The sequence below is a fragment of the Neophocaena asiaeorientalis genome, unplaced genomic scaffold (genome assembly GCF_003031525.2).
Source record: "Neophocaena asiaeorientalis asiaeorientalis breed wild unplaced genomic scaffold, Neophocaena_asiaeorientalis_V1.1 scaffold142, whole genome shotgun sequence".
NCBI lineage: Eukaryota > Metazoa > Chordata > Mammalia > Artiodactyla > Phocoenidae > Neophocaena > Neophocaena asiaeorientalis.
In genome coordinates, this window is record NW_020174563.1 from 3,928,038 (window position 1) to 3,939,906 (window position 11,869).

At 37.1% G+C, this 11,869-nt stretch overlaps 1 protein-coding gene across 2 annotated transcripts in view; it reads left to right on the forward strand.

The window, feature by feature from the left end:
• The window catches only part of ABHD3 (abhydrolase domain containing 3, phospholipase), a 38,061-nt gene extending 27,471 nt beyond the window's left edge, over positions 1-10,590 (forward strand). Inside the window, exons 6-9 of one of the 2 annotated variants that reach the window (XM_024757861.1) lie at positions 3,771-3,944; positions 6,187-6,235; positions 6,315-6,480; positions 9,730-10,590. In XM_024757861.1, the coding sequence (XP_024613629.1) occupies positions 3,771-3,944; positions 6,187-6,235; positions 6,315-6,480; positions 9,730-9,908 (568 nt within the window). In that variant the 3' untranslated portion in view covers positions 9,909-10,590. The remainder of the gene's footprint in view (positions 1-3,770; positions 3,945-6,186; positions 6,236-6,314; positions 6,481-9,729) is intronic. The other variant, XM_024757862.1, reaches the window with a different exon arrangement.
• Positions 10,591-11,869: the final 1,279 nt, after the last annotated feature.

The following is an 11,869-nucleotide window of genomic DNA, read 5'->3' on the forward strand; positions in this document are numbered from 1 at the left end:
AAGAGGCCTTCAAAACAGTTTTTCCCCAGGTGGTGTTTTTCTTGTTTGTTTTGTCTTGTTTAGTTTTGTTGCTGGGCAAATGGACCTTCCCTAGAATGCTCTCCTAGAAACTGTGAAATGCTGTTTGTAACCCCCTACTCCAGCTGCTATTTTAAGCAAATGAATATTTTAATTGGTGCTGCTTGCACAGGGGCTTTTTTGGACCTTCTATGCCATGTATATATTTATATTTTATATTTTTATACTTAGGCTTATTGCTACTAATAATTGTTTAATCTTTTTGTTGTAGTAATAGTGAGCTTAATACAATCCAAAATTTTTATTATATGGCATTTTGCTATGCTTAGATTACCTAAAGCATTGTCCAAAATCAACAAACACGAGATAGAAAATGCTATATTTTTCTTAATTTTGTAATTGATTTATCTGTCATTTCAGTTTTTAGAACATTTTAGGAGCATGTTTACTTGAAAATGAACAGCTTTACAAATGATAGGCTCTAAAATATCGGCTCTAACAACAGCTTTTTAGATTCTGATAAACATAAAACTAAGAAGAAAAGAATACGTTTCTTACATTAGCATGGAAGGTCTGACTTGACCTACTAAAGGAAGAAATCTGAATCACTGCAGAAAACCCAGGCAGAATCTGTGAATTGTGCTTAAAGGAAAGGATTTCACTTCTCTTTCCCTTGCCCCATAATGAGAACCTTAAAGGACAAGGTGCCCAGCTGAACTTTCTTCCTTTAATCATATAAATTCTTTACTTTTTTAAAAGCCAGACCTTACATAAACAGGCCCAGATTCTCTGTTCAGAGGTTCCTGGGAAATGCCTATTCTTGTCGAACTGAAGCCTCAGTGCGAACTTGACCGCTAGCCTCTGCAGCTTGTTGAATATTAATGTCTTGTAAATGGTTCAAAGGAAGTACCCCTTCTAGTTGCCTAGCACTGTGACATGTTCCCAAGTGGGTTTACCACTCGGGGATGTGTTTTACAGCTTGACACATTTTTCTTTTTGGAGATGTAGCAGACAGAAGTGTCTGTCAAAGATCCTTATGCCCAGGCTGGGTAATCTCCAAGCCTGTGATGCCTGGGGCCAAGTAAGGGTTTTGAGACAGAACTAAGTCTAGCCAAGGAATCCACGCTGCTCTAGACTCAGTCTGATTCCAATCTCCCAATGAGTTGGTAAACTAGCTTCAAAAATGTATAGAAATTCTCAAATATATATAAAAGTAAGAAGAGTATAATGACGCCTCATATATACTCATCACCCAGCTTCAATAACTATCAACTCAAGGATAATCTTGTCAGTAGTACCACCCCCCCATTCCCTCTCAACTCTGATTATTTTAAAATAAATTTTAGACATCATTTATAAAGATTTCTGTAGGTATCTCTAACAGGTAGAGTCTCTTAAACAACAATAACAACCCATCACAATACTTGATTACATTTGAACAAAACTAACAATAAGGGGCTTCCCTGGTGGCGCTAGTGGTTGAGAGTCCGCCTGCCGATGCAGGGGACTCGGGTTCGTGCCCCGGTGCGGGAGGATCCCACATGCCGCGGAGCGGTTGGGCCCGTGAGCCATGGCCGCTGAGCCTGTGCGTCCGGAGCCTGTGCTCTGCAGCGGGAGAGGCCACAACAGTGAGAGGCCCGTGTACCGCAAGAAAACAAACAAACAAAAAAAACTAACAATAATTCCTAAATATCATCAAATATTCAGTCAGTGTTTCATTTCCCCATCAGTCTGTTGGCTGGTTTTTACAGTTTGTTTGAGGCAGCAGATAGCTAAAGTCCACATATTGAGATTGATATGTCTCTTAAATCTCTTAATCCATGGGTTATCTTTTCTCTCTCTCTCTCTCTCTTTTTTTTTTTTTTTGTGAAAATGGAGTCTTTTTCTTGCCAAAGTAAGACAGCTTTTTTGGGGGTAATGTCTTGCCATTATTTTACTCCTGAGTAATAACTAAGAAGCATCCCCACCTACTCGGTCATAGCTATTCCTTGTCCTCCCTACTCCTGAGGTTCACTTCCAACCCTTTCAATTTGCCTATTACATCAGACTCAGAAATCTCTGACCTCCAGCCAAAGAATAGGGCCACCAAAACTAGGACCCTAGAATGACCCTTTTGCAGGAGAGTAAGCATTATCTTCTAAATAGCTTAGTGAACCAGAGTACTATAAACCAGGAATACAGTCATTAATGAAGAGTTGTTTTCAAGAATGAAATCTCCAGCCTGAGGTCTCAGCCCTGGATCAGAAAATCACTGAAGTAGTTTCTGACACTAAGGAAATGCTGAAGCTGTTGGCCTTTGGCAGTCTGTCTAACCTACAGTCACTCAGCCTACAGTTGGGATGAATTTTAAAACACCACATGGAGCCATGTGAATCTTTCTGCTGTGCTGTCATATTTTCAGTAAACCTTGGACAACAGCAACGAAAACAACAACAAAAACCATGAAAACTCCATTTTTAATCTAAAAATCTCATCACATTCACTCTGTAAATGGATTTTTTTCCATTTGGGCTGTATAAAAAGAATTAGAGAATTTTTACTCATTTGTCCTATTTCAGAACCTGGGCAATTGGAGAAATAAAGAATGGAAAATATGAGAAACAGAATTTAGGCTATCATCTTTTCTCTTAGTTGGCAATGTCAAACTTCGATTTCTGACATTACTGCAGGTTAAACTCCATTCTTGTCCCTCTTACCAAAATAGAACTAGAGTAGAATCAGGAAGATTGATAAAACGAAAGGAAAATATGTGATAGGAGATAAGGACAAATAGCAAGAGGGAGTAGGGAGAGAAAACAAGTGACTTTAGGGGCCAACTGCTCTGCCACAATTCAGAAAGTCTAACTCTAGATGAGGGAGCCCTTACAAACTTGCTGTAGGGTACAAGGATGCAAAGGCAACCGGAATGGCCACCCAGACCAATTACTCAGAATCTCTGAAGGTGAGACCCAGACGTCGATAATAGTTTTAAAAACGCCACAGGTGATTCCAACATGCAGCCACATTTGAAAACCACTCCTTCTGTGATCTTTCATCTATGCCAAGCCTTGGCAAACCACAGCCTGGAGGCCAAATCTGGCCGGCTGTCTGGTTTTGTACAGTGCAAGAGCTAAGAGTGGTTATTATATTTTTTTAATGGTTGGAAAAATCAAAACTATTTCATGACATGTGAAAAGTATATGAAATTTCAATTTCAATATCCACATCTAATGTTTTATTGAAACATGGCCATATCCATTTATTCACGTATTGTCTATGGTTGCTTTCAAATTATAATCACAAGGTAGTTGCAACTGAGATTGTAGGGCCACCAAAGCCCAAAACATTTACTTTGTGATCCTCTATAGAAAAAGTTTGCCTGAAACACCCCCATGTATTAAATTAAACACTCAACTGGAGGCTGGGGCCCAGGGAATTGCAAATTTTTAATAAATCCCCAATGTCATTTTGAAAACAACAAAAAGAAAAACCACTCTTACGGTGGCTTTTTCTTATGTTTTACTTCATAGAACGGTACACATGTAAGTAACAACTGTATGCTTTGTCCCATTCTGAATATAGCTGACTGCAAGATAAATAAATAGGTGAATGTAAGGAAAGAATAGAGATACTTGCATGGTTTTCCAAGATAAAGGACTTGGACACTGGTTTATATTTTTCTTCTCCATAGTTAAAGTCCACAATTAGAAATGGGATGTCTTGAGAGAGACAACAAATTCATCATTTGAGTTTTCTGTCTTTCCTCATTTTAGAATGCTGCTTTTAAATTACCTTGGCAAAATGGGGCCAAAAACTCCTTTGAAGGCAGCTGCAACTTTTTCAGTTGGTTGGAATACTTTTGCTTGCTCGGAGTCATTGGAGAAACCACTGAACTGGCTGCTTTTTAATTACTACTTGACAACTTGCCTCCAGTCTTCCATTAATAAGTGAGTCATCTTTAACACCTGATGTCTGCAAACTCTTTGGATTATGTGTTTTCAAGCATAACACTGCTAATATATGTATATTTATGTTTGCATTATATGCATTTACTACTGTACCAAAATATTCTTTCTATTGTCAATATATACAAAAATAAAAAGATTTTAAGTATAAGCTAAAAATACAGATAAAAGCTCTGTTTTCTTTCTGTACCCCAGTGGATTACCTTGTACAACCTCTAGGCTCTGTGCCCCACTTGGAATATCACCATTTCATCACTGTTCTAAATTATTCTAAAAGAATGAAAACATTAGTCTCAAATGTGTTGAATAACATTATGGGCTATTTCCCTGGATTTTCTACTTGTTGCTAATCTTATTAGTACCTAATTCTCCCCTAGGTAGTAAGTAATAAGTGTTTTTAGAGACGAATAATATGATTTCTAAGCATCTGTTATGAACATAGTATGTTTTAGTGGCTTAGGAGAATGCTTCTAAAATATGGATATTCTCAGCCCCTACAGTTCTTAACATTACCAAAATATTATCTTTGCATTAGTTTTTCTGAAATTGTTTAGGTATCTTCTAACAGTTAAACAGTGTGGCAACAAAGAACATGGGATGTTTCTGTTTATTTTTTGATAACTGTTACCATGCATTTTTAAGTGAATTGACAAATTTAAACTCTAAATAAAAAGTACAGTTAATTTGTGCATAACTTAACTGAAAACTGTAGTTACCCCGAAAGTTGACATTAGACACTGCATTAAACTTAACCTATTTTGGGGAGTTCTCTGGTGGCCTAGTGGTTAGGATTCTAGGCTGTCACTGCCGTGGCCCAGGTTCAATCCCTGGTTGGGGAACTGAGATCCCGCAAGCCATGTGGCATGGCCAAAAATTAAAAAAAAAAAAAAAAAAAAAAGAAAGAACAATGTACATTCCTTAATTAAAAAGTACTTTATTAAAAAAAAACTTAACCTATTTGTTACATTACAGATGTTGACTATAAAATACTGCTAAAAATACTACAGAATCGTATTTTTATTCATGGTCACTGAAATGGGGGACAGTAGCAAGAAAAAGGAAGAGAATGATTTGAATTAAAATATAGGTTAGGGCTTCCCTGGTGGCGCAGTGGTTGGGAGTTCGCCTGCTAATGCAGGGGACACGGGTTCTAAGCCCTGGCCCGGGAGGATCCCACATGCCGCGGAGCAACGAAGCCCGCGAGCCTAAGAGCCCGTGCTCCGCAGCAAGAGAGGCCACCGCAATGAGAAGCCCGCACACCGCAACGAAGGGCAGTCCCCGCCTGCAGCAACTAGGGAAAGCCTGCGCGCAGCAACAAAGACACAACACGGCCAAATATTAAATAAATTTATAAAAAAAAATATATATATAGGTTATACAAGAAAAATAACCAACATTTAAAAATAAGTATACAACCTAGATGGGTGGGATGGGGGGCTGTGGGAGGGAGGTCCAAGAGGGAGAGGATATATGTATACATATAGCTGATTCACCTTGGTGTACAGCAGAAACTAACATTGTAAAGCAATTATACTCCAATAAAAAAATTTAAGTATACAAAAATATAAATTCTAATTTTCAATATAGCAATTTAAAAAATAAGATAAATCTTCAGTTGATTTACCCAGTTGAAAGCTTCTGGCTTAAGTGAGGCCTTTTTGGCCAAACTGGCTTAATAGCATTGGTGTGTAGGTACAATTTGTTATGAAACAACACTTTCATTTATTATTGTTATTTTGTTTATTATTACTGGTTCCTTCTTCCTCAATTAAGAAAAAGTACTTTTAGAAAATGTCTTCATGTACTTCAAATACTGTATGATATCACTTATGTGTAGAATCTAAAAATTACAACAAACTAGAACAAAAAAGAAGCAGACTCACAGAGAACGAACTAGTGGTTATCAGCGGGGAGAGGGAAGTGGGGGAGGGGCAATATAGAGGTAGGGGATTTTTAAAAAGGGGATATAATATAATAAAATCATGTATGTGAAACTTTTGAAAATTGTAAAGCACTATAGAATTTAAAGAATCATTCAATAAAAAAAATAAACTTTACAAAAAGTCTTCAGGACAAATATCAGTGTATTCCTGCCATGTCTAATTAAGTATTTATTGAGTAACAACTTTATTCCCTGTTCTAAGTTACTTATCATTATGTATTTTAGGTATGTTTGAGATGGGAATGACCTTAATTTTTTACTTTTGAAATTCTTTTTTTCCAGGCACCGGCATATGTTTGTAAAACAAATTGACATGGATCATGTCATGAAGGTAGGAGAGAAACTTTATGTAATACGTTTATTTCCTTTTTTGATTCCAAGAATAAATATAATCGGTTTTTGTTTTTCAGGCTAAATCCATAAGAGAATTTGATAAGCGATTCACTTCAGTCATGTTTGGCTACCGAACAATTGACGATTATTATACTGATGCCAGTCCAAATCGTAGACTGAAATCAGTAGGGATTCCAGTGTTGTGTCTGAATTCTGTGGATGATGTTTTTTCACCCAGTCATGGTAAACTTAACATTTTTGTATACATTTTGACATGAATTAACTGTTTTAAAATATTTTAGGAAGGGCTTCCCTGGTGGCGCAGTGGTTGAGAGTCCGCCTGCCTATGCAGGGGACATGGGTTCGTGCCCCGGTCCGGGAAGATCCCACATGACGCGATATATATATTTTTTTTTTTTAGGAAAATACAGTAATAAGAAACGTCAGTCATATAATGTTTTCTACTGTGATAAACAGAAAAAAAACCTTGATACTCATAACTTAGTATCTAAATGTCTCAGATCACTTTAAACATCTTCATAGACCCTTATCTAGTCTACTGTGAGAGCCTCAGAACAAATTATGACTCAATATTTTGTTTGTTCTCATTTTTACAACTTTTCCTTCTTATAAAATAACTGTTCTTTGGACAGACTATGTTTACAGTATCTTTGCCTCAAGAGTACATTGTCATCACTTGCCCTTTCTTCCTGAGGGTTTTTTTTTTAAGAGTAACTTCTACTGTTTTTATTTTTGGCCACGCAGCTTGCGGGATCTTAGTTCCCTGACCAGGGGTTGAACCCATGTCCCCTAGGAGGGGGGAAGCACGGAGTCTTAACCACTGGACTGCCAGGGAAGTCCCTTATTCCTGAGGTTCTTATACAGAAGGCTTTGGAGTTTTTTCCCCCTTTTAACCTAGAAGAGAGCTTGAGACTTTATTAATATGATGTCCTTGGATAACTCAATGAATGTAGCACATTCGGACTATAAGGTCATATTTGAAGGGAAAGAGTCTGTTTTCCCCCAGATACTATATAAAAGAAAATTATGCCCAAATTAACTTCCTTGTTCTCTTAATTCAAGAAATACGGAATTTTGTAACAAAGATATATGTGGATGTGTTCATACATTAAAGCAATATAAGACGCCTAGAAGTGATCATACTATCTTAAGGATAAGTAGACTTGACCTCTAATTTTTTTCTAATGAAATTTCATAAAGCTTTTTATAAAACTTTTTTTCCTTATTTCTCCCTTAAATACTTTTAAAACATTTTCCCCAAGTACTTCATTAAAAAAAATTATTTTGAGTACAAACACAGCACGTATGTATTGCCAAAATTTCAGAAAATCCCCAAAGTATGTTTTAAAAACGTCACTTACCGTCTCTTTAGGGGATATCATTTTAATGTGTGATTTATGATTAAATCACAGGTAATTTTAGATGACTGGAACTTTTGGTCTTTGACCACAAATCAAAAAATTAAACTGTGAACTTTTTTTTTTTTTTTTGGCCTCTGCGTGCAGCCTTGTGGGATTTTAGTTCCCCCACCAGGGATTGAACCTGGGCCCTCAGCAGTGAGAGCACGGAGTCCTAACCACTGGACAGCCAGGGCATTCCCTTAACTGTGAACTTTAATAATCAGTCGAATTACATGGAGATTGTTTAGCCTATTTTCATTGGATTAAGGAAGTTCAGTATTTCTCTATTTTTATATTTCATGGACCCTTCTTCCACCAACAAAAATTTCCCAGCATTTAACTTGTCTTGACCCACTTGGTTGAAGTTTAAGCTCACTATTTCTTATTCTTTCCCAGCCCTTAAAATCATCTTGCCACATTAAAGTAGTAGACAGTTGTCTGCATTCTGAGAGCACAGGCAGCCAGCATCTTTCACATGACTCGAACGGCCCAGCCTTTCGTTCTTCTGATATGACTGTAACTATCAGTGTGTTAGAAATTCCTGACTGTATCCAGAGTGTGAAATTGGGGCTCTTAATAATTCCATTAGAGACAAATGAAGCACCCGTAATCTAAGCCCTTAGTGTAAGGTGAAAAAGGAAAAACATAAATAGTATCAGTCATTTCACCTGCCCCTTAAGCTCTAACACCTGATCCCAAGATAGATGTTCTGTTTTAGGTGTAGCTAGATAAGGATGTGAGTTCAGGACCCGTTTAGGACAAGGACTTGGCTTCCTAGGCCTTGATTTAGGTTCTCTAGGTTTATTCTTCAAGGAATGTAGTGAGAGGTCCAATTTATTTTTCTTTTTGCTGCGCCCTGCAGCTTGTGGGATCTTAGTTTCCCAGCCCTCGGCAGTGAAAGCACGGAGTCCTAACCACTGGATGGCCAGGGAATTCCCTGAGAGGTCCAATTTAGATCATCTAAACATGCAGTTTGGGCCCCGCAGCAGCTCTATCTTCAAAGGGTCTCCGTTGTCCTATAGTGTGTCAGCTTCCTTTCCTTCATTGGAAGGGTAGGGAGATCTTACCTTTAATGAACTCATTTACCCCTAAGACTCTACCCAAGATACGAAGGTCTAATTACTGGATCAACCATGTTATCTTAATTAGGGATTAGGGATATAAGATTTAGCAGTATCTGAAATCAAAACACTTCTCATGCCAGGTCGTGATCCATTATAGATCTTAAATCAAAAGGTTTCACTGTTTGAACTCTAAGCCTGGGGGGAAAATAAAAATAAAACAACTTTAACTCATGTCCTTTAAAGTTTTTACTCAGCATAATTTTGTAGAGCATTTGAAGAGACTGTCCTTACCGGAGGATTATTTAAATACAGCAATTATATTTTCAAAATAAAGTTTTTCTTTCTCCTGACTATAAACAGAAATTCAGAGAAGGAAAAAAATAAATAAAATAAAATAATCACCAGTGTCTTACCACCCAAAGATAAACACTGTTACCACTTGAGAGTATTATATGCCATTCTTTTTTGCTATCTATATGTTTTTAAAAATCATATGTATAATTTTGTATCCTTAATACAGTCACCAATTGGTCTCAGGAATCTAACTTCATGTAAAGTTAACCAAAGTCATACATAATGAATTTATAACTCTCACAAAGGTGATAAGATTAGTTTGGGTTTTTTTCTTGGTGTAGCACCTAAGTGGAAATCTTATAGCATAATGTAAGTATTCACCATTTCTTGAATTATTTAATTTCTCAAAACAAGACTGGGCCTATACTTTTGTGTTGTGATTAATTACTCGATTGATTCTTCCAAAACTGATGGTCCAGTATATAACTGTGAACATGAACTGTTATAAGAATATAGGTGGTTGATACAAATTAGTCAGACTTATTCCATTAGCCATACTCATTATGAATATTTATTTGTTTAGTGATGTTTTGATTTATAATGATTGGAAACGATAAAGGCACATACTTTTCCTAACAAAAAACGGTTAATAATTATATATTTTTCTCTCTCTTTCCCTTCTCTTATCCTCCCCCCACCTATTTTTTGTCAAGCTATTCCAATAGAAACTGCTAAGCAAAACCCTAATGTTGCTTTGGTCCTTACTTCTTATGGAGGCCATATTGGTTTTCTGGAGGGAATCTGGCCAAGACAGTCCACTTACATGGATCGAGTCTTCAAGCAGTTTGTGCAGGCCATGGTTGAACACGGACATGAACTCTCTAGCATGTAGTTCTTCAGGTGCATTTTGTCTAAACCACCGTATAAAGGCAGCTCAGCTTACTGCACAAATCTTAATTACTGTATATAAAGCAAATTAGCCAGCAGGTGGTGAAGAGGTCCAGAATGACATGCAAAAACTACTTTTTGGAGTAACAAAACAACTTTGTAGCAAGAAATAAAATATAGATTTAGACTGTAACTTATGTAGATTTTATTTTTACTATGCCTTACCAAGTATGACCTTAAATAAAGTAGTACAAACATGGAATTGCACTTAACCAAAACTATTGTGTAAAAAGATTTTAATTCCTCAGGGTTTTAATTTGGGCTAGTATTATTTTAGATAATTTATTTTAGGTGATTTATGGTACTTTAATAATTGTAATAGGACTTGACTTTGTTTATTTGAATGTAAGTTATAAGTTGGCACATTCATAAGGGTGTTTATACCTAATGACGGTAACATGAAAACTGAAATAAGATAAAATACAATGTGCTAAATCTTTTACGTATTTTAACTTTAAAAGGCAAATGCAACAAATGTTAGATTCTATACATGTTCTTTTACTCTAATAATATTAAATTAAAGCTGACTTATGTTTCATAATGATTATAGTTCACCTGCTTATTTTTAAATAGTGTATGTGCATACTTATATATCATTATATTAAATAAATTCTACCATTTTAAATTGTTTCTTTGTGAGATTTTATCCACAAAAAAGTAATCCCTAGAAAGTAATCTGTGATTTCATAAATGCGTTAGTAAGAAATATTAAAACTGTATTGTTTCACAGTTTCCAGAATATTGGGCTCCCACCGTTCGTACCAATTAAAAATACTTTCAGCTACAGGAAACCCATCTAACAGTGATTTAGGAATAACAATATTTAATTATCTTGCATCACAAGAAGTCTCCATGTAAGCAGTCTCCAGATGTAGGTGTTTATCATTTATCAGTGTCATCAAAGATGCAGGCTCATTCTGTTGCCACATCCCTAGCAGGCAGGGTAGCCAGTTATCTCCTAGACACAGGATGGCTGCTGCAGCTCAGACATCACATTTGTATTCAGAGAAGAAAAAGGCAGGAGTGGGGCCAGACACATCTGCCCTTTTGGGAAAGTGAAAGCTTTCTCAGAAGACTTGTACTTGTATCTATTGGCCAGACCTGTGTCACATGGTCACCCTGGTTGACTGGGAGGCTGGCAAATCAAGTATGTAGACCTTTCCAATTGTAGTGGAGGCAAGCAAGTGGGAGGGGACTGGTAGTGGTTGTTGGGCTATCCAGGCAATAGTGTTATCTTCTATACCATTCAACATCTTTTTTTTTTATTTATTTACTTATTTATTTATGGCTGTGTTGGGTCTTCATTGCTGTTCGGGCTTTCTCTAGTTACAGTGAGCGGGGGCTACTCTTCATTGCGGTGCACGGGCTTCTCATTGCGGTGGCTTCTCTTGTTGCAGAGCATGGGCTGCAGGCGCCAGGGCTTCAGTAGTTGTGGCTCGCGGGCTCTAGAGAGCAGGCTCAGTAGTTGTAGCGCACGGGCTTAGCTGCTCCGCGGCATGTGGGATCTTCCCAGACCGGGGCTCAAACCCATGTCCCCTGAATTGGCAGGCAGATTCTTAACCACTGCACCACCAGGGAAGTCCCTCGCCATCTTTTCCCTCTTTTTTTTTTTACTATTTCCACGATTTATAAAATATGTATATTTTTGCCCAGGTATCACATTAAGAGAACCATGTAATAAAAGCATATTAACACAAAATTGTTTACTAAAAATGCCATCTTTTGGAGAGTTCCTGATTGTGTACTTGTAGACTCCCATGTAACTGTGTCTAGAACAATAGCACTGATAATGCCAGTGATTTTTTTGCCCATTCAGCATATATTCTGATTCAACAGTGATAATAACTTTCAGTTGGCATGGTTTGGGTGGGGCTGATCCTGCCTTTCAGAGTTATCGTGAAGATT